The sequence below is a fragment of the Chelmon rostratus genome, chromosome 13, assembly GCF_017976325.1.
Source record: "Chelmon rostratus isolate fCheRos1 chromosome 13, fCheRos1.pri, whole genome shotgun sequence".
Lineage (NCBI taxonomy): Eukaryota > Metazoa > Chordata > Actinopteri > Chaetodontiformes > Chaetodontidae > Chelmon > Chelmon rostratus.
The window spans coordinates 18,821,062-18,845,186 of record NC_055670.1 but is presented as its reverse complement, the minus strand read 5'-3'; the positions used below and the strand labels follow the sequence as shown (position 1 = coordinate 18,845,186).

The following is a 24,125-nucleotide window of genomic DNA, read 5'->3' as shown; positions in this document are numbered from 1 at the left end:
AGTTATTGCTACACAGACTGTAGTTATATGACGTGCACATTATTTCGGCATTGAAAACATTCTTGCCTGTAGCCAGAGGTGTATTTGAGAAAATGAGACCAGTTCAAATGAAATATGAAGCACTTTATTCAACGCATCAGTGCAGACACTCTAAATGCAAAGCATCAATATTGCACTCAACTTAGTTAATTGCCCGGACCACGGTTGTGATATCAATTATTATACCATTAATTGTGCAGCCCTGGTCCAAGGCATCAGATTTAGAATGTGATGGTATTTTCAGTGAGTTTATACCTGAGTGTCATGACGTGTCCGTTAGCACAGAAGCAGGCCAGGCACACACTGTTACACACAGATACCACGTCGGCTCGCAGCACAAAGGATGACTCTGTGATGTTGTGGACGAAGAGGCAAGACTGCGACGGCATCAAGAATACTTTGGCCTGCCTCTCAGAGCACACCACAGCCAGATGCCCCTCTCCGCAGGTGTCCTGAGAGGATGATGGCGAGAAGTGGACCAGCTTGCGCTTCCGCGGTCTGTCAGGGTCTTCGGGAGCGTTGAGGTCTCGCCAAACCTCGTAGGGGCTCTGAATGAGCGCTCCCATGCAGTCCAAGAAGCCAAAGCGCAACACTGAGCCCTTCAGCATCAGAATAGCTCCTAGGAGTCAACAGAGGGAAGGCATGAGGTCTGAATTACAATTTCTAAAGCTAAAAGCTAACCACAAAAGAGTAGAGGAAATAAAAAGAAATCAAAGCATCTGCACACTACACTGCATGAACACCAAATTTCTTATCCAAGCTTTGGTCAAACAGTACTCATCGGATTTATTGCCATCAATCCGAGTGCATTGTTTCTTTCCTTAAACTGAGATCCACTGAACTTTACAAGTGAAGTGAGACTGAGATTGTCAGTGTGAATGCTTGATGCTGTAAGACAAACACACATTCACAGATAGGAGCCTCGTATAACCTGTTGGCTACTAAGTTCTCCATTATTTACACATACACTGGAGTCTGCTGACATTTTTCTCAAACACAACACTGACTGCAGTGGGAACGATTGCACTATCCACAGGAGCACACTGGGAACACAGAATGAGAGTTCAACAACACTTGCTTTTCTGTTTATCAATATTTCCTCTGAACTGAATTTGTGACCTTCTCGTAATAAGCTTGCTCTTGTACATTCAGTCTCAAGAGAACAACTACTGCTTCAGAAGGCCTGATCTGGGTCTACTGATGTTCTTAACCCTGAGCGGAGACCCTCTTCCTCACACGACAGGGTTTGTGGACTGGTAATGCATGTTTCAGTGGCTCCGTGTGAGTGCAAACAAAATGGGGCTGCAAAAGCTATGCTTGTTCTCGCATACAGAAGGAAGTCGATGCAAAGTCATGCATGAAAAAAAGCCCTTCAGAGTTCTCCATGACAACAAATTTCCCTGTAATTGAAACAAATAAGGTTTTAGAAGCCCTTAATTACAAATAAGGCCAGGGGAGAGCTGAGCTTTCAAATGCTGCTCAAACAGCTTTGCACGGAGCACTTACTCATCTGGAAATGACTTGCTCATAATGTAAAAGCCTTGCATTGCATCGACATTGCATTTTCTCATATGTTTTGAGTCAACATACAAATGCGTTTGAGATGAAAGCTTATGTATCTGAGTGTTTTCAAAGTAAGTGGACCCTATATATCAACAGGCAGCTGTTTTCTGCGAAAAAAGCTCAGAAAAGCCGAAACCGAACGGCCGACAGAAAAAGTTAGCAACTAGCAGCTAAAGAGCCAGTGGGTAAATATGAATTTATCAACTTTTCAAATGTAGTCAGAAGTTGATATAACCTTTGTCATCTGGAAAATACTTAAGGATAAGTCTAACAAATGTGGACATTTTGTGCTAATGAACCTGATCACCGTTCTGAATTGGGCCAGCAGTTATGAGAGACTCCGTCATATTCCAAATTGTGGTTTCATAACAAATGGTTAAACAACAGGGAAATGGAGAACATACAGTACAGTCACTTCATTCTATTTTCATCCAGCACATTCAAACGTTGAAAATCCACATTAGGCTTTCTGTGTGCCATGTGGAGCATAAAACCCATTATCACAGCTTCAAAGCCACAGGTGAGAGGAGAAATTCAATAAAATGGATGCACTCCGAATTGAAAAAACGCTCAACAGTGTTATGGCTTGATTGTAGCGGTGAGTGAATACTTTCAAAATGATGGTAGAATCAAAATAATGATGAACCTGATATAATCTTCTTCTGTTGGTCTTAGTGCCTTCCTTCTCAACGTTTGACTCATAATGTCTTTGTCTTGATTTTGCTGCTGAGAAGGCTGACAGCAGTTTTAAGCCCTTCAGTAGATTATCAATTATGAAAATACTGTACCTACCAACATATTGCTGACATCTGTGAACACTGTGCTTAACTAAGTAACAAATCTAAAATCTAAAACCCAGTCCTATTGGGTCTTACCACTGGGGCCAATGGTCACAGGTTCCTCCATCCTCTCCTCCTGGTCGGTGGGAATGGACATTGGGATGAGCAAGACCACGCCTAAGCTGGTGCCCACCCACAGACACGGGGTGGGCACGGCGTCACTCTTGCGCCCATAGGACTCTCCCAGCTGCAGTGTAGTGATAGCCTCTTTGGTGTCCCGGTCAATGCTGGACACACTGGAGCTGCGAGAACGGCTGAAGGAGTTTTCACGACTCTCTGTCGCGGCGGCCGGCGAACACAGAAGCACAGCGCGAGCGGAAACGATGCAAGAGGAGAGAGATGTGACGCAATGGCAAGAGACAGAGGAGAGGACATAGGAAAGAGAAAAGTAGCGTTGGAAGGGAACGGCAATGTGGTGGACAAACAAGACAGAATGGTGGTGTGACAGGACGAGCAGTTACAAAGAAAAAAGTATATACAGCAGTAAGGAAAAGGAGAGTGATAAGGAGCGCAGAAGACAATATTTTAAAGGTCAAATATGGATTGTCTGCAGATTGTGTGCAATGTAAAACACTGGAACGATTAGGAAAATGCCACTGAAAAGATGTGAAACACTCAGAAGCAAAATGGTTGATAATTACAAAAGGACAACAGGACAGAAACATATTTTCACAGCAAACCCTGCGCACACACACACACACACACACATGCTCGCACACTTCTGTCTTTGTTTAGAAACAGTGCACCGGTTTTCATTCACTTCAGCAGTCCAATGACACAAACACACACACGAGAATGCCCACACAAACACACACTCACTGGCAGGTGCACCAAATTCAAAAGCTCCTTTAACTCTGTTTGAGTGCTACCCATTCAGGTCCTCCATTGTGTACTTAAAGCCTCCATCATAAAAGTATTTCTGTATTGCTGCATTTCTGAATTATTCAGAGCCAAGCAATGTGCAGAACTGCATTCCCAGCCTAATGCTACACAGAGTGCAGACTTTATGTAACAACACCAACAGATGGGTGCAAAGGCTGTCAGGCTAAAATGAACACAGTTTTGACAGATGTTCAATGTATGCCATTTTCAGGAAAAGATTTCAGGGTTTTGAGAACCAAAATTCATTAAAAAAAAAGACATCCACTATTTATGGGGGGCTTGGGGGATACACAGTGTACCATGTGTTAGAATGTACGCTGCTTGCAAAACCCAAATGTACATTGCTACAAAGATGGCATCACCCCACTCCTACGCCTCCGGACATGAGCAACTGGTGCTAGTCATGTTTAAGACGAAACAGGGCCACAGGACGGACTGACATACTGACTGACGGACGTATAATTATCAGCACGACAGCAGTTGATGGGTTTGTGGCCGAAGCCCCCTTACCTCTCTCGCTCCAGCAGTAGGGGGCGCTGGTGTGGTGCTCATCGTGGGAGTACATAGTGACTCCGTGTAACTGCTGAAGCATTGCCCTCCTGGATGCATAACCTACTCATGCCCCACAACATGAACCCCATATAAAAAACCACACCCCGCCATGCCCCAGAGAAACACACACACACACAAGTGCAGCCGTGCAGCCGCCCAGCCAAAAAAAAAAAAATGAAACGGACAGAGAGACGGACAGATGCACAGAAGTACCAGAGAGTGACAGAGAGGGAAAGAGAGAAAGATGCAACTGAGTGTGGAGAGATTGCTTCAAATATATACAGAGACAGAGAGCGCGACTGAAAAAGAGGCCGCTCGTCTATGTTTCCTGTGGCCACACAACCTCTACTCGCTTATCCACCTTCTCTCTAAACCCTCTTTCAGCACCAACTGCTCAACTACACGCTGTTTGCAAGAGTAGCAGGTTTCTACACTTCCAATGTTATGAATAACATACATGCAGTCCAGAGGGGTCAGTGAAGAGCTACTGTATAGCACTGAATAAAGCAGACAACCAAAAATTTGATGCTGCTTTCTTTGATAGTGCGGCAAGTGGGAGAACATTTGGAGTGGGTCCCAGTTAACAGACTGGTTACAAAAATGGTACAAGGACAAGTCCATGAAAACTGAGGACGCCGAGAATGGAAGTTGTGGTTGTTGGCTGTCTTTTCTCTTGTTTACCAGAGCATCAAAGCAGTATCAATATATTTTGATATTTTCAGTCAAAATTCTGGTGTCGTGACAACACTGCTGTACGATGCTGCTGGCAGCCACAAAGACAAAATAGCCTGTTGCTGTGTGTCGGGGTAGCAGCAGCTCGGTTTTGCCTGTGTTTACGCTGTGTGACAGGGCCTGTGGGGTGCTGGCTAATGAAAGTCAGGCACAGTGGTACTCTGACAGGACACAGGGACCCCTGGGGGGCCCTTACAGGGAGCTAGAGGCAGGCGAGGCTGTGTCAGGGAGGTGATAAGGGAAGGCAGACAATCTGAAGCGGTGAGACAGACAAAGTGCCAGATTGATACAGTGGTACATGCACATATAGCCACACACAGTGTAGAGAGACGAGGACAGACACCTGAAGACTACGCTTAACGCCTTTTTTCATTTCAACATACCACTAATCACTGTGTACAAAGCTTTTTGTCAGGTTTAGATGTAATAAACACATACAAATAGATGTATCATACAGGGTTTCCGGAAACTGTGTGCTTAATTGGGAATTAAGAAATCTTTGACCTCAATATGTAACATTTTAACAATTAAGATAAGGTAGTTAATTATTGCAGAGATTCAACAGGGACATCTTTTATCACAAAGCCACAAATTAGCAGGCCCACTGCTTTTGCACTTGGTTTCTACCTTGCAGTCAAACATGGATGTAGGTGTGTGCGGATGTGAACCTGAATGATGTCTGAAAGCTTTTCAGCATCTGGCCAGGTAGTCACTGAGTCATCTCAGCTCTGTGCTATGGTGCGGAAAAATATATGCTGTTACTGCCTCTTGTGCTTGAGCAATTTCTGATATTACAGGATACTCTAATATGTGTATTATACTTAATTTAAGGGTTACACTCTGTCTTCAATATTTAATAGGTGTGCTGCTGAACCAAGATGGGAGGTATGGAAATGTTTACTGTACACTGAGTCTGGCTTCCCCTGCCATTTCCCTCCTCTGTCTCCTCTCCTGGCATGCAGGCCTCATTATCATCGGCCTCATCTCTCGCACTGCTTATTGACCTTTAATTATTCCAGTGATCCTGCTGGCTCTTCACTGTGGTAACCCAGTGAAACTGATAAACAACAGTGCCAAAGGTAGGGAACAGATATAGAATAGGCAACGGTCTGCTGAGAAAAAGCAACCAACGGTAATGCATAATAATCCCACGTTAAAGCCGCTGCAGACTAATCTCAATATTTCTATGAATTTCTTTCTTATCAAATGCATCTCTTAATGAGTTACACATCTAATCAATGAATCATCAATACCATAGTCTCTAAAATGATGGAAGCGACCCCACAAAGAGAGAGGGGAACTGCAGTGCAAAAACACTGAAGTTAAGATACTTCTTACACAGATTAAAAACTTAAATTAAAATACAGCAACAAATGAAGTCTAACAGTTTCTTCTGTATGTTCGATCACATCAGACACACTGCTACAGTTTCCAGCATACAGTATGTTGCTACAAACAGTGCCACAGTCTCCTGAAGGACACAGGAATTTTTGATTGATCCAGAACAAATGTGCCAAAGAATCTGAAACATGGACAGGTCAGTCTGCAGTCTGCCCACACGGCTGGTACAATATTCACTACACTCCACAGTATGGAAGTGATGGAAGTGGACTCAACAAACTTCACAGCCAGTTGCCTTTTAGACTATGTAATAGCATGTTTGTCAAGCACACATTTTGTTCAGAAGCTGGTATGTCCAGGCTGGAAACGACTAATCATCCAGATGAGTGATTAGACAGATTGATCAAAAATGTGAATCGGTAAAGTTGTGTATAGACAGCAAAAATAACTGTGAGGAAGTACAACAGAGGAGATGATCTGTTATTCTTTACACTACCTCAGAGTGCCTGTTTAACACGCTTCTATCTGTACAGTACTGCACTGACTGCGAAAGACAAAGACGCCAGCTGTCATGTCATGCCAAACTTTGGACACTGTGATGACCAGTGTCAATGGATTCAAGCCAGAGCCACATTCTCTAAGTTATTTCAGCAGTATGAGAGCAGGAGGGCCCTGTCAACCACTAAGGCACACAGAGGCGAGGTGATTGTCCCGTAGATGGACGATGACATGTTTCTTTAGTGTCAGACAAACACTCATACAGAGGAGTCTGCTCGCTGCTAGCTAACAGCACTAAGTGCAAGACTGCAGTTGGAATTGAAAAAAATGACACTTATTTTTATAACTGAAAAACACTCTTTTACTGCTGAATTTCTGAGAATGACTTTTTGAATAAAGTTTGTGTTAAGTGAGCATTTGACACAATTATCATGACCACACTCATGGTGCCAAAACACATACTACTAATCTTATCGTCCATGCCAACAGATTACAATGACAGAATCAGGATTCAACACACAGTTACTCAATCAGTAAGTAATAAGTCTGGTAGTCTTGCAGGTACATCCATCTCTGTCTGCCTGCATGAGAGATTCTCTCTTTTGGTTACTTAAAATATTACGATGCAAACATGTTAAATCTTAATTCAAAGATTAATGTTAAATTACTCAAGAAGTTTGTCAAACAGTTTCTTATGGATATTTTTAGAGGTTATAGATGCATTAAATCAACTGTGAAAAGGAGCGTTTTCCACCATTGTCTGCACTGCAGTGGCTTTAATAAAACATTCAGCTTATGCTAATGAAGAACTGTTTCCCTCTCGGCCCTCCAGGTCACTGTTGTATAATGAGGTCGATGAAGATGGCAGCGTAAATCTAATTGCAGTATTGGTGTAAAAGGGTCAACTGTGACACAACAAGCAGCACTGCACCTGTCCTGTCCTATTTTTTGGCATCAATACTTCATCAGCCTGTTTTGTAAAGGCCCCTAAGCTCTGCGCAATAATAACAAATGAGTGTTGACCCAAATTAAAAATATTCATAATTTTATAGCACAGCATGGGTGTGTAGAGAATGTGATTTAGGGACACACTCTTACTTTTGTGTTTGTCTGATGCGTGTGCAGAGGTGGCTACAGTAACCATGACATTTTGGGAACTGTCACAGTGTTGAGTCTCCTATGGAGGGATTAGCCTGTCGTGAACTGATGGAGGCTTTCTGTTCAAGCGATAGGGCCCCGACTAAAAGCAAACACAGGCTTGGACCATGAGTAAGCGACATGCACAGCCCGAGCTTTCCATCGGTGTTTACTGCATATATGTAGGATGTGACAGCACTATATGAAGGCAATGCTGGTAGTTCAAACAAGCCAATCATCACGTCTGTCACTTTTTATGGATTTTCCACTTCCGATACCTGCAGCCTCTTCAACCAGTGTCCACCACCCTCAGAAAATCCCTCAGCAATGTGAATCATTGTAAAGGCTTAAAGTGCAGCGAAGTTCAGCTCACAGACACGCCGAGTGATATTTCATTCTGCTGTTTTCCACTGTAACAAAATTTCTACTTCTGAAGGGCAAGAGAGAAATAAAAAGTCCAACATGACAAGAGAATGTCAGGAGTCCTGTTGAGATGACAGGATGTCTCATCTTTGTCTGAGTGGGAGGATGTTGTTTATTCAAAGTCAATCGATGCCCTGCATTGGCGTCTTGATGTCTGTCGCCTGGCAGTGACAGACTAAGTGCAAGATTTCATACACACTGTGTAATTAAATGTTGATGTACAATGCAGATGGAGGCCATTTTTCTGTGTCAGTTCTGAGGTCAATATTTCAAACTCACGCTGTTGGGAGTGTCATTTTAAGTCCCCACTTGACAGCATATTCTTTAATCTGCTTTTTTGTTTTTACTTTGGCTGTCACTTGTGTAAGAACAGACGGCAAAATATACCCAACAACGAGCCTAAAACACCAACCAGGCACCTTTTAAAATAGTAATAAAGTCTTCAAGGATGGGTCAGTGTGCTAAATGTTAAAAATGAGGAAGACGTTTTATCAGGGCCTTCAGAAGGTGTTTGGCTTAATTCAGCTTAACAGGTGATAACACAGAGATAAATAAAGTAGCTATAAAACCACTGAAATGTGTTGGCATTGCACACACACACACAGACATAGAAACACACTCACAAATGCTCACATTTCCTGTCTATCAGACACAAAGGTGTTTTACACACACACACTAACGAACAGCCTGCTGGGTGAATCCATTTTTAGATGGTGCAGGTCAATGTCAGGGTGTGAATAAAAGGAGTTCAAATGGAAGAAAATAAATGTCAGATTTTTCAATGAGAATGTCAAAATGCCAGAGTGCAAATCATGCTCGAATGGTTGCCTGTATGACTTATTCCCCTATTTTATCTGTGTGCACACTGAAAAAGCCTATTAGAGAAAAACAAAACAAAATAAAGCGGAGTCTTGTTGGGAGGTGTGGCCACACTGCATAAACCTCAGGTGTGCTCCGTTACCTAGCTTTCAAAAAACAAAACATCCAGAAAAAGTCTGAAGAAAGGCAGAAAAGTTTGCTTATTTACTAAAGAGACATTGTGAGATTCACCACTAACGCATCATTGCTGCTATTAAAGTTAAACAGAAGGCAAAAAAAAAACAAGGAATAAAGGCACTGGAGAAATAAAAATCAATTGGTTAAAACACGTATAGTAATATTGCACCAACCTTCAGGCCTGGGACATGGTCGACACAAACCACAGTATTAAGGGACACAATGCAAGGGATGTTCCTTGCATTCAAGAGAAGCAGAACCTGTCGTCCAAATGTTGAAAGGTGATGCTAATGCAAGCTGCTCAGTCAAATACAAACACTGCTAAATAACTACACATGAAGAAGTAGTTGCTGTCATCATGTTCATCTGGTACCAAGGCTCAAACACCTGCTGGCTGATTAGCCATTCCCTTTGTGCATCTTCTAAAAATTATGTTCAAATACAACTAATTTGCAGTGATTTCCAAACTCTGATGATTCCAGGTATTGCTCTTGCTACAGCACCATGTAGGGTACACAACTTCAACATTTGGAGAAATCCAATGATTTACAGACTGCAGTGCCCAGGTATAGTTACTAAGCCATGATTGGGCAATCACTGTTTGGAGAGGGGTTTAGCAAAAAGTCAGTTGAGAAATGTTTATACTGAACCCATCTGCAACCCTGTCACTGTCGGTTGCTGTACAATATCTTCTCCTGGCAACAGAAGCATGACTTCGTTTTTTATGGTGCTAACTTGCATTAGCATACGCTTGCCTTGTGTTAATTATGCGTCAGGCCTTAATCCACTTACCCCAGGGTGAGAGGATGGCATGCACTTGTTGGGAGGGAGGGTATGTTAAACAGGTTTAGGGATGGGGTTCGGGAAGACAAGCACACACCTTCAGTGTGGGACACAGGCAAAGAGATCTCCATGCAAGCAGCAGACTGGGCCTTGCGGAAGGGCGGTCGGCCAGGGCCTCTGCGGGTAAGCCGTGGCCCCTCGGGACCCATCGGGACGCGAGGCTTCCCCGCCGAGCACGGCTGGGAGGTGGGGCTAGTGCAATGTCCATTGACATGATCTGTAATAACGGCAAAGCGTTAGCGAACAATACAAAGAGGGAAATAAAACTTTCAAACATATTCTAATCCACTGCTGCAATATCCATCTTCATAAGTTATTTAGTTTATTGATGAGCAATGAAATGTTGTTTAATCATGAAATCTTCAAATGAGGGGAGAGAATTTTACTGATTCATAATGCGGTTTTATCCGTTTCAGGGCAATAACTGCAGTTTTCTCACCCTATTTGGAGACTTTTCAACCCCCCCCCCCCAAAAAAGCAGACTTAATACTTCAACTCAGCATTATACTACATAACCTATGAAGATGGATATATTTTCAGCGTAAGAGGAGCAAGCCAATGTTGAAAATCAGGTTGTTGAAAGGATAGATGGTAGTGAGGGAGAAAGGGAAATCCAGAGTGACCGACAAAGGGCTGGAGAGTAGTTTGAAGTTAAGTATGAGCAGGGAGGAGAAAGAGATGCTGGGACAACAGAAAAGAGAGGAAAATGCAGAGGCAAATTGAGAGTGCAGTTTCATCCAGTTTGTGCCAGGAAATAAGATATGAAAATCAAAAGAAACAATACAGGCTAGTTTCATCTCCACTTTGTTTCCTTCTTCCTTTTTGAATTGTTGTAAGACCTTGTTTTCAGCAGAAACTGTGCATCTCTTTTTAAGACTAGAAGCTTCATGACATCACTGGTTATGGCAAAAAGCTACAAGTGCAGATAAAAGGAACAGAAAAACAACATTTAAAAAAAAAATCTAATATCTGCTTTTAATTGCAATGCAAATGGGTACTCCAGTTAAGTTGTTTGGGCCACACAATCAGCTACAGATGGTGGTGACAGGAAACACTTGTTACTCTCTGGAATTAGAGCCTTGCATGGCCTCCCCTCAGGGACTGAGTTTGTTGGAAGCTTTGTCCTGACTTAATGCACGGTGCTTGTGTGTGGGCAAAATAATTTGTTTAGAGCCAAACCTTATTAACGAGACAAAGAAAAGCAAAGCAGGATTGTGTGGACTGGGTGTACTTTGCGGTTCTCTGTTGCCCACAGTTTAGGCGGCAAGAGTAAAAAGCTGTCAAGACAACTGTAATTAAGAGCTTCATGATACCTATGCCTGAGTACTCTCATTCACACTTCTGTTGGGAGAGATGTAAATAAAACAGTTCCCTTTTCTTTCATGACATCCCTGTAGCAGTAAAACCAAAGCTAAGACGATTTGGGGTTGACAGTGAGGTTTGATCGAAGCTAGTTTTTTGTTACCTTTCCTCTCTGAAACTACCCTATGTAGAGACTCTTGAAGTATGAGGATAATTAGCATCATGCTAATTAGTAAAAAATAATAGACAGTGTACCCTTGTCACTGCCCTCTTAGTATTTGACACTCATTATATGTCAGTCATATCAAATCTAAGTCTCCTGTTCAGCCAGCTGATGGTCAAATGATTCAATTTCAAAGTGAAGATGAAAAACTCTGGGGTGCCACCCAGTCCGCGTGCAGGACTCGTCCAGTTTCACAGCAGGATGGGCCGAGGCAATGCAGCGATTGAAAATCGCAGGTAATACTGGGCCAACAATACCAGAGCCACAATGACGACACTGCTGTGTATCTGTCTTAATGTTTTGTCACTGTGAATTTCAAACAGAGATGCAGAAGATCAGTGTTTTGTCCCGAAATGTTTTGCAGGAAACTGGTACATAGCAGAAATAAGGGCACTGTACCCTCATACACACACTCCCCCAGATTACTGCACATTTCCATCCAGAGTGCACATAACTACGCACAAACAACAAACTTACGCACGCAGACAGCCAGACAGCCAGACAGACAGACAGCCAGACAGACAGACAGACAGACAGACAGACAGCCAGCCAGCCAGACAGACAGACAGACAGAGTAGTTCTCTCTGTAACAGACTATTCTGACAAAATAGCATTTTGTCATAACTCAAAACTGTTAAGAGGTTCATACTGTAGCTAACAAGGTGAAAATTTAATTAGTAAGTATTTTTCCCCTTTTTATGATATCTTGCATCCTATTGACACTTCAGGGGCACGCTAACATCTCAGAAAATGTAATGAGCTAAAGATGTTTTCTTTCTGATCACCAACTGTGTAATGAGGCAGCTGAGTTCGAGATATATCTGCTCAAACATTTGTTTTCACTCTTGTAATTGCTTTAATTATATATAACAGATGGCTGATAAAATAAAAGCATGTTTTACACCTGTCAGACAAAGAAAGGTTATTAGATGAGGCAAGTCACAAGAATACGCAGGCACTGGCACATTTGGTGAAGCAGAAGTTTTTTAAGGGGACAGCATGTGTGACACTGCAGAAGCAGAGCAAAGGGAAACCTGAGATTGCGATGTTTATGTGCAGCAGTTAGAGATGTATGGGTGTAACGCTCAGTATCTGCCATACAGATGATCCAGTCAAAATGGAGAAAAGACTGTTTAAGAGAGGAATGATCCAGTTACAATGAGAGAGGCAGCGGGTGATCCAATCACTGTAGAGCAAGGCTGTCAATGGAGGAAAGGTTGCGTAAAATCAGAAGATGGTCCAATCATGAGCGATAGAAAACCTCAAATTTAAATATGGGCATGAGTTACAAATCACCTTTGTAAACACTTGCAAAATGTAGAAGAAATGAATACAGAAGACTTAAATCAAATCAAAATACATTAAAGGGGCAAAATGGACAAACACTTCAGCCGGAAAGTCTCATGGGCTGGTTGAACAGGAGTAGAGGGTGACAAGGAAACTGAAAGAAGAAAGTCTGAGTGAGATTAAGAACTACTAAAGCAACATAAAAGCCTACAAAACATGACAAAAGCAGAAAGTAAATGACTCAAAGGAAATCAAGTGAAAACTGCTGGCTTTCGCCTACCGTACCAAGATCAGTCTTAAGATCTGTTGGCAGACTTAACTTTCTGCCGGGCCCCTTTACTGAAACAAAAGAATAGGAAACAAAGCACCAGTTAATCCCTTCAAATGAAAAATAAAAAAATAAATAAATCATAAAAATTAAAGTGGGTGTAATTTAAGACAAACAATGACAAACAAAAAGTGCAAAAAAGACTTCAAACCAAACTAAATGGAACAAAGAACCAGAAACATGCAAACTGGTGCAGTTGCACACGGCAGGCATATTTCAAAATGCATGCTCCATTGTTGTCCCAGGCCAGTGTTCCCAGCTATCTCTACAGGATCAATATTACCATACTGGGCCAGTGTGAAAAACTAGTCCAGTGGATTTAACTAGCCAAGTTATCCACATACTGATCATGGCATTTCTTTTAACTAATGGTTATTGCTACATCAATGTAAGAAGCACATATTTAATTTACCCTGATTTTTACTGCAATATATCAATTTTGCAAACATTTTTTTTGTTCTGCTAAATGCCCCAGTAAAATTTTGTCTTCTACGGCCTGGGATGTCTGACATGGAAGCACAAAAAAACAGGGTGACACCACAGGGTGTCAATACAAAAACCACAGTCACTGGTGGCGACAAATAACTCTTTAAAACATTTTGCAAGCATTTTGCAGTAAGTAGAGAACTGCAAAGGTCGAACTTGAGATGTTATGAGTCAGTTTCCCCCTCAAAAAAAAGGCAATATGTCATTGTTTCTTTGTGTTGAATGATTAACTTGACATGTGGAAGACACAGGATGGCGTTTAAATGATGCTTGGTAAATTTCATGACCACGAGGAAAACAGCATGACCATGATTTTCCATTCTTCATAATTTTGACCACTTACATTAGATTTGGAAAAGTGATCAAAGGAATCAATGATGATTCCTTTGAAAAAAAAAAAAATGTTGACTGAGGCTTCAATCCTTCTGCCATGAAGTACAATAAAAGAAATGAGTACAGCAGAGGACATGAGGTCTACTGGAGGAAATGGTATAACTTTTTTTTTAATCTACTGTAATGTAATACAGTTTATTCCATTTATACATTTTGCTCTGAAGGACCATGTAGGCAGTTTAGTATCACTGGTCATTTTGAGGGAAAATATATTTCCTGTATTGTAGAGGAAATTAGGGTGTCATGAGGCTCTAATTGAATTTCCCAATCAATGAATTTCTGTTTCCATTTTTTCCAGGAACAATTAAAGTCTTTCAGATTAGTGTTGCTAATGAGATAATAGATGGGGCCTCTCTCTCTCTCTCCTTGTGTGTGTGTGTGTTTTCATAATAAACTGTGACCAGATGCTGCTGCAGCCATATAAAATGTGCAGTGTTGGGGAGACAGTGACAGAGAAAATGTTCCCATAATAAACCTGCTACATACGCATGTTTCTTTGTTTAATAGCTCAGTGGTTGCATTAACACAGGTGGGACTGATCAGAGGTCCTGAAGGGCTGTTTATTGTCAATAGGAACAATAACCAGCCAAACACTGCATATGTTAACATTTATTACCGTGTGTGTTTTTTCAGCGACGGTCCCACTTTTTAGCTTTTACTCCAAGCTAGTATCTTGTTGTTCATATCTTTAGATGACAATATTAAAAAGCTTGTTTATGTTAGACTAGCCCTATTTGTGACCATAGAAGTCTGTACCTTATTCTGTGATTTGGTCACATAGTGTTCCCTTCGCAAACCAGGGGTAAAACATAGATCTTATTTTTTTTTTGGCCAGTTACATGGCAATGTGGTGCATCTTGACAAGTGTTTTTGTGGTCTCAGCTATGTCTGCTGTCTGCCTGGAACGTTTAAAATGATTTGCCAGAGGTGAAACTACCTGGGATATATTGGATTTGCATGTTTGTTTCCCCATAGGCAAACATTTTACCATTCCAGGCAGATTTCAGGTGCATGTGAGATAATGAAAACACCTTTGAAGGTGTTAGATTAAGACGTCAACAGCACTAAGAATCTACATCCATGCTAGCAGCTCTCAGGTGGGGCTTTGAGCTAAATGTTAAAGTTAGCACGCATACATGTTCTTCACAATGACAATGCTAACATGCTGATGTTTAGCAGGTATAATGTTTCATCAGCTTAGTTTAGCTTGTTGGAATGCTAACTTTTCTAATAAGCACTAAACACAAAGTACATCTGAGGCTGATGGGAATGTCATTAGTTCTGGGGAACTTCATGTGACTGAATCATTCTAATGTACAGTGTGCTGAGATCACAAACGGGGCTAATAATGGACTTGATCAGGCCACATCACTGATAAACGTACAAAGCAAGCTGAAGTCATATTTATCAGCACCGCAGCTGGCCACATAGTGGGCACCATGCAGTCAGTCAGAGACGAGACAGTGATGAATGTTAGTCAAGATGACAACAAGATGAGATTGTGGGTTCACTGACCCACAGTCGGACAGGCACACACAGCTCTGAGTGCCACAGCCCGGTAAAATAGCATGTTGCCTTTGAGTGACAAAGATGTGTGGTTCCAGTGGAGGCACAATGATTAACGCCACAGAGAATGAAGCACTAGAGGCACTGACGAGTGAGGAGGAGAAGTACCCAGCTGGAATACAATCCCTTCCTCTTCCCAAGCCTGCCTGCTTTGCAGCACAAATGATGAAGGATCCAAGTTCAAAGCCCAGATCTGGCACATACAACAAACATCACAATGTCTACCCCCCCCCTGGCAGCTGGGGCAGAGAGATAATGCAACACCAGCAGTCGTCTGCACAAAAGCATGGAACACATTGACAAAGCAGCGACAGACAGTCTACTCCTAGAAACACAGTCCCTGTCAGCTTGTTTACACTGCAAGCAACTTGGCTCATGGGTCATTCAGCTGTGACCAATCGTGGCGCGAGAGGGTCCGAATGCTGTTGTGTAGCAAACTCCACCTAGAACATTTTGACCATGAAAAATTAAATGTGCTTTATAGTCATTTTAAATATTCACTGCTTTTGTGATAAGTATGTTGCTTTTTTGTGTGTTTTTTCCTGCTTTTCTCCCAATTTGGAATTCCCTAATCGGGGACTCCAAACTGCAGTACTTGTCACTGCTAACTGCTTACCAACCAGTCGGGGTTGCAAATGCAGCAACAAGGACGAGGACCCACCTGTCACTTGTAATGTCTTTTTTCATAATTTCATGTCACATAGTTAGCCAGTGCTACTTGGTTTCAACCTTCGAACCACCTATATTCTTTAGACATTTACCCTTTCAAGTTGAAGTGAAACAGGGAAGCTCTGAATCTTCTGATCCATTCTGCACCTGCCATGGAGATCTGCTCTTCATGAAATATGGGAAACAAGGAAGCTAAAAAATCTGCTTTCCTTTTGCCATCCTCAAATTCTGCCATAGCCACTTTTCCAAGGCAGATACAATGTAGTGTACGCTTAAGTCAAATCATTAACCACAGTTCCCCACAGCGTTTTGTAGCTGTGCTAGGTACGAATTTGCTTGTGGTGTTTGCTGGTTTTGCTGATAATGTTGCTCACAGTGTGGAAGCAGAGTCAGCATGCAAGGTGCAACATCGAACCAACCACCTATCCAAATACAACTATCCCATCTCCCTCCCTTGTTGCATTATTGCCATACAGTAAGAACCACAAGCAGATGTCCATGTAGAGGCTGAGATCCGTGAAACATCCCTCCTCTTACCATTGTCCAGTAAGTAAAAGACTGGACTGCAGTGGCTGGCTCTCAGACTGGCCACAGGCTCTGGCAGGACGCGTGGGTCATTGTGAAGGGAGGTTGGGTAATGAACTGGAATAGGAGACACAGACTTTTCAGGGCAACAGAGGAGAGACAAACACAATGGGTGAACTGGGGAAAAGAGAGACTTGCAGGTAACAGTAAGAAAAACAGTTGAAAGGTTATGAAAACAAAAGGATTACTATTCCAACAGCAATAGGTTGACTTTTTAACAGGAACAAATTAACTATCACAAACAACAACAGCACTACTACTACTACTAGTACTACTACTACTACTACACCTGGTCACCACTACTACCAACACCACAACTACTAGTCAAGTGTTTCTAACCTCTGAGTGAGGCATCTTTCTTTTTTTCTTTTAACCATATCTACTGTCTCCACCTGCTCCATACAGGCAGTCAGTCATTACACACGTCACTGTGACAAGTGTCCTTTCATTACTTCCAAATTTACACTACCATCAGTTCCAAGTTCCAATAAGGCTTTTTAACACTTTGAATAAAGATGTTTTAAACAAACAACAAATTATTTCCCCTATCATTTTGCAGCCACTGTCAAACACCTGCTGCTTGATAAAGACGAATGGTTGGTTGAAATGTCATCAGCCATGACAACATTTCACTCCGCTGTTGGGCAAAACCAAAGCAGAAAGCTCCCGTTTGTTGCCTGAAGCTGTGGCTGAAAAGCTTCTGACTGCAGAAACGTGACTGACTGGAAGAGCAGTGGCAGAGGACTTGCACTCCTGACAGACTGTTAGTTTGACATGTGTCATTGCTACTCCCAGTGCAGCAACTCTAAAACTTGTAAGGTCATTCATTTATTTGTAAGGTCATAGAGATGAAGAGTATGGCAATGCCTGACCTTGGAGGCCTAACACAAGCACCAGACCCATACACACAAATCAAATAGATTCCAACATGGAGGAAAGACTCCTCTTGAGCTACTGGTTACATCACTAACCACATACACACTTTGTGACTGCTCCAACATAACGCCTAACTGCAAGTTTTACAGAAAATATTAACACTTTCTGTTTCTCCTCTACGATTATACACACCTTTGTGCAAAACAAACTGGTTGGTTGTGACTCTGTTCTACACAGCTTAAGCTTACATAATGCAAATCATCAAGGGCACTTGATCCAAACAAGCTTGGTCAAATGAAATGGTGTCTGGATTGATGATTTTGGAGGGATACTGTGTGAGGAGGCCTATATACATTGCAATTAAGACGTTTACTGAAAAAAATATGTTTTTACATGGATAGATGACCCACTAGGATACAATTATCATTCCTCCTCCGCATTATTTGGTTATAGACTATCTATCCAACTGGTCTGAGAAAAGTAGCACCTGAAGCAGAGACGTTTAATTGAGTTTTGAGTTATAAAATAATTCACATGTGTAAGCTATGGTATGGATGACCACAGGTTGTTGTGGAAACTGTGCCAGCAGGGTCTACTTGAAAAACCTATTTTAAGTTTTGTCAAACCACCTTTAGTTGTACGGAGCTGAGCAGGTGGCATCGGCCAAGCACACTGTCCAGTTTCAGCCATTACCTGCTCCTTCTCTCCTGTGACTTGCTCTTGGCTAAATATATCCTGCCAGGTCAGGCACCGATCACTGGCACCGCAGCCTGTTAGTCCATCTTATGGCTGGGCCTGGTCAGGTAAGCCTTGCTACAGCCACACATGGCATAAAGCTCCCTGAAAAAATGTAACGTATAACCCCACACCAAAACAACAAACGCCGGGACATAAAAAGAAGACAGTGGGAAGGATGTGGAGGGAGACAGCTTTCAGACAGGAGAAGGGCCAATTATGGGGCCTAATGACAAAAGGAAGATAGGAAAAAGATCTGGAAAAAGAGGGATGTATAAAGGGGAGGTGAGAGAGACACCTGCAGTTATTGACACACAGGGTAACTCAGGAGGATGGCTGGCTTCCTTAATAAGCTGTCCACAGTCTGTATATGGCCTTGAAGAGACACAGCACAGCTGGTGTGCCAGGGACAACCAGACAGCCTCAGAGGGCCATAGAGAAGAGTGCACAGTGATATTCAGCAGGAGGAAATGAACCATGAACTCGTTGCCTATCAAGCAGAGCATAGCTGTGCTCCCTCATTTGTCTCCAACCATAACCATTTTAAATGTACTTTACACCTCTCTTGCATTAATACTGAACATTTCCAAAATTGACATTTTTTAGGTTGGTCACACTGCTATTAACAATTGTTAACACTTCAATCTTGATTGCAGATTGTGATTCTGTACTCAGCTCAATATAACAGCTCCACTAATCTGTCTTTTTTCCCCTCTCTGGGTAAATGTTAAAGCGAATCAGACACTTGATCACACTGTGTCGTGCTGTGTCTGCCCCGATGCTTTTCATCCATCTCTCCATTATTCTCTCTTTTTTCCTTCTCTCTAATTAGCAAATGACAGGCCTGTAATGGGCCAGAATGACCATGACCTAGTCCACATCACAATGCTGAAAGACTCTCTGCCAAGACAACTAAGAACATCTTGTCCTAGTTCTGTTATTCTGTTCTTATACTCTCGTTAGGATGTTCAAAGGCAAGGCTGGAGAGTTTTCACGGATGCAAAAACAGACAAAAAGGACAGCTTGTAAAAAGACAAGCTCCTGGACAATATTAATAGAGGTAACAATGGAAGTGCAGATGCCGGATAAAAATCTTAAATAAACATCAAACAACTGAATTTGAGGTGGATTAGTATTATTGTGTGTAAAAGCTCCTCAAATATAGAGTAAAACGGGACTTTGGAGCTCTAACGAGGATTTGCAACATGGACAGATGTTGCAGAAACATCTTGTCAGGTCAGGGCCAGTATTTGTATAGTCTGTAATCACTGCCAGTAAATCTCAGTTTCTCAAAGTCATTCACTTTACCACTGAACAAAACATGGACACATTTTCATGTGTGCATGAGTGGCGGAAGTGAAAACCTGCTGTTTTCTTTGGTGTGACGATGGAAATAAAGCAGCATCATAAAGCAGCTGAATGTGTTGAAAGCCAAAAATCTCTGGCCAGATGGAGTAATCTCTGATTTAGTGAGTCATTGTTATGTGACACTATTCAGCCTCCTGTGGATATGATATATTGGTATTTCTATGCTACTTGACAACAAAATACTTATGAGCTATACCTGCAAATACACATCAGTTGGAATATTATAAAGATTTAATTAGTTTATCTATCCATGTCCTTCAACCCAACCACATCTTTTAGATCTTCCCAGGTTAAACAGACGTATTCCCAGATCGCAAGGGATATAAGTAATACCTCCAGTGTGTCTTGGTCTGCCCCAGGGTCTTCTCCCAGTTGGGCATGCCAAGAGCACCTCCACAGTGAGGCGTCTAGGAGGCATCCTGCACAGATTCTGTTCTATTCTGAGTTCCTCCTGGATCGCCTGAGCTTGCTGGTCCTAAGGGAGAGCTCACAGAGTCCTCCCGGCAAGAACTGACAGGTTACCAGGTTACTCTGTGTGTCTATGTGACTTTGGGAGGATTTCCCATGGACACTGTCCCTGGTGAGTGGCTAGAATAAGAGTTATTCAAAGGCTTGGGCCCATGAGACCCATGTGGGCACAGTCCAACAAAGCGGGCTCACCACCTGTAAGGACTGGGGTAAAGCTCTGGCACACTGCCAGCTGGGAAGTGGGAAACAATCAGGGCCTTGGTGGCCTGAACCCTGTCAAATTATTTTTTCAAATGCACACAAAGGGCCTCAGTGCTGGCAAAAATCCCCAAAGCTTTTATTCTCTGTGAAAAACACCAGACTAATTGAATATTTGCACACAATGGTACCACTCTCATGCCCTACCACTCACATACTCCTAAACATAAATGTATACATTTATCACCAGCTAATGATGTCTTAACACACAAAGATCATCTGTGGCCTCTGCTAATTTGCGAGAAAAAACAAGGTTTCACTGTACGTCTGCTGAGTTCAAAGAGACGATATTTTGATATTTCCCCAAAATCCTCTGATTCCCCCTCAGGATCACATTTTCCCAGAACTTATATTACTTACTTGCAAAGAATTCCAAGGTTTTTAAATGATTCTTCTTCTGTTTGCAGGTTTAACAGAGTAAGTGCTACTTCCGGTTAAAAGATACAGCTAAATTATTCTTCCTTTCCTTGCACATCATGTGAAAAGCTGAAATTGGCCATCAAGGTAAACATCAGGGAGAAATGTTTCTGGCCTGTGTTGATCCTGATACCGAAGCAGGCGGCTCTCACACAAGGTTTAATGTAGAAAAGATATCAGTTTGTGGACTAAACAAAATAAGTATATCTATTATCTGATACATATAAGAAGCATCAATCATCAATCAATAAATCTTTTTGATTTAAAATGAACTGCTTGGAAACTAAAATCTAATAAAGCATAGAGCCTTGAGGACACAGCATGGCTGCTTGGCGGGGTTTTAAGCACAGATTTGCACACTTACCCACTCTCCTCGTTTGACCTTTAAGTACTGAATCTGCTGAGATGAAGCGTTTTCCCATGACAGACACAAAAGCACCTGCTGGGAAATGTTCTCATCTCTCTCTCCCTCCATTATTCATTTGTTTCTGTCTTTGCAACCTGTCTCCAACCACACAGGCCTCAACACACTATAAACAATCTTGTAGTTTAAACTCTCATCCACTGCGTGTCCAGCCTTTCCTCAGTATCTGATCTATGATATTCATCATCAACCACCGTCCTCTCACACTGCAGCGAATTTCTTGCAGCATCATATCTACCATCGTATCTCGAAAGTGTCATCCTAAAACCCACGGCGGCAAAATAATGAATATAACATTACAAACATTTAAGGCACTCACATTAAATACTTCATTCTCCTATAAAGAGGTATAAAGGTCTATTTCATTATACAACCTGTAGCATTTAATTCAAGTCACACTAACATGTTAGCAAATATTTAACTGACAGGTTTTTCTATTATAGACGGTCAGAAAATATTTATTTTCTGTATAGAACTGTTCTGATCTGATCTCAGACAGATATTTAAGCAGGTTGCTGCCACAAACTGTTGCATCAACATTGGTGCTATTGGGCCTGCTATCCTTGGCCATCCTTATGCTTTATATTTTACTCTCTGCCTCTCTAAACATGACCTGCTGGCTACTTTTATGCTGTCTCAGGTCGCACACAACACTGTCAGGATGTGTCCCAGTCCAAGAGAAGAAGAAGAGCAGGGCAAACAAGAAAGGCAAAGAGGTATAGAGAAAGAGGTAGAGCAAGTGAAAAGTGTAGTCTCTCCTTACCTTTGTGAAAACATACATCATTACACAACACTGGAATAAAGGAACACCAAAACGCATCACATAGGCCACAGTATACTGCAATCAAACTGTCTGATAACTACATTTTCTTACCAACAACCTCGCACTGAAGGGGTTTTCAGCACCTCTTGAACTTTTCAAAACTTTGAATGCGACACATCCATATTACAACATTCAACATGAGTTGCCATTTGAAACAGCTGCCATTCTCACCAGTTGAAGATGCTCTGGTGATGGGTGAGGTGTCCACAGGCTGCACGCTGTAGGCATAGCTCATGTTCAAAGACAACGGCATCACAGTGCCACTTGCAAAAGACATGTCCATACAGGGAGGGTGGACTGTGTGCGTGTGTGTGTCCGTGTGTGTGTCAGCAGGTTACCTGAGGTGGGTGACTTGCTTCTCTCCATGTCAATGGACTGCTGGTTGTCAGAGAGTTCAGTGAGGCCTGATCAGCCAATGGCAACCAAGCAGAAGAAAAAGTAGAGTACAGACGCTCTGTAAGATTATTCAAAACCCATCAGTTGTACAGATTTACCATAAGTCAATTTAGATGTCAGCCACGTGGGGTCCCATGAAAGAGCTTAGATTACAGTTTATCAACAATCTTCAGTTCATCATGTCTAATGGGTTGCATAACCAACTCCCAGGACTGTAATAATCATTTGCAAATGTGTGACTCTATGGGGGTCAAGGTCTTTGACATCTAAATATCTGCTTATACATAGATATCTGCCTTTTACCTTTCAACCTGTGAGTGTTTTTTAGAATTAATTTTATATTCCAGGAGCAGAGTGGCTGACACCTGATGTGACCTGCACTACAATCTGTTTAATATATATAGACTTTTATTCTATTCTAACCAGACTGAATTAAAATGTAAAAACATAGCCACAGTTACGCATTTACAGCATGTAGTGCAAATCCCATGATAGTGGCATATACAATCAAAAATACAAAACAGAACACATACTTGATCGGGATCTGATCAATTCTGATCACATGCACCAAGCACAGGCCACAATGAGTCATACCTACCCGCTTTTGGAAAAGCAAATGCTGAAATTTCTAATTCTTGTTCGTTTTTGGCTGGCTGCAAATGTGGGGTGTTTAAGCTGTGTTCATTATGGCTTCATTAACAGCCTCACTGAGTCGTCACAGTTCAAAAAATTTTGATTAAATTAATTATTTCTCTCAAGTAAAAGTTTCCAGCAAAACTTCTTAATGCAAATTTTCCTTCATTCATTTACACCAGCTTTAGAAATGATTGAAAACATTGAAAAGGACTCTGATTAAACATTTATTGTAGTATGAAATTAAGAATTCCTTTGTAATCATCAACTAATAACGCATATTTTAGTTGCTCTGGGCCCAGTGGATGAACAAGGCTTTATTCACCCCACTAAACTATGCGTCAGTTAAAATATACATCACATGGATCATATATTATTTAGAACTGCCCTTACTTAACAGATTCAAAGGAGTGGCTCTTTTTCTGCAAAGGACATACTGTTGGACATGACTGGAATAGAGCAGTTTTGTTTCATACAGCAAAATACAGATAACAAACAGCTACTTTCATTCCAATCATCTCTTTGGTTTATCCCTTTGCTTCAAGGCCCCATCATCCCTTTCCAGACTCTACCAACCCTGTTTGCCCAAGGATTTTCAACCAAAACACTGTCCCAACCCCCCAACCCCACGCACACAAACACAGAGTCCCCCAGCCTTTAGGAAGGCTTGACTTACTCTGATAGGATGTACGGATCCTTTTCTTTGAATCTGAATAAAAGTTAGACAGGCCACGCATGCAAAACTCTGTCAGGCAGGCCCGCATGCCCACACCAGCAGCCACAGAGTCACCAAAAGGTGGGAGGGGGAGGAGGAGCAGAGGAAAGGAGAGGGAAGGAAGGAGTGGTGGAAAGGACGGAGGACCAGAATAAAGAGTGAGAAGTGTTGTAAGAGATTCAGGGACGAGAGAGATGAAAGAGGACACGAGGGTAAGAGAGAAAAAGAGGTCACAGAGAGGGAGTAGGGTGGGACAGAAGAAAAGGAGTGAAAGGGAGAACGGAGGGAAAGAAAGTGAAGGGAAAGGAAAAGAGGATGGTTGGATGGG

At 42.0% G+C, this 24,125-nt stretch overlaps 1 protein-coding gene across 2 annotated transcripts in view; it reads right to left on the bottom strand.

Annotated features, from left to right (window-relative positions):
* The window catches only part of stxbp5l (syntaxin binding protein 5L), a 133,157-nt gene that overhangs the window by 2,709 nt on the left and 106,323 nt on the right, over positions 1-24,125 (bottom strand). Inside the window, exons 19-23 of one of the 2 annotated variants that reach the window (XM_041950739.1) lie at positions 23,759-23,827; positions 22,392-22,457; positions 9,883-10,062; positions 2,478-2,717; positions 295-658 (exon numbers count right to left, since the gene is read on the bottom strand). In XM_041950739.1, coding sequence (XP_041806673.1) covers positions 295-658; positions 2,478-2,717; positions 9,883-10,062; positions 22,392-22,457; positions 23,759-23,827 — 919 coding nt within the window. The remainder of the gene's footprint in view (positions 1-294; positions 659-2,477; positions 2,718-9,882; positions 10,063-22,391; positions 22,458-23,758; positions 23,828-24,125) is intronic. The other variant, XM_041950740.1, reaches the window with a different exon arrangement.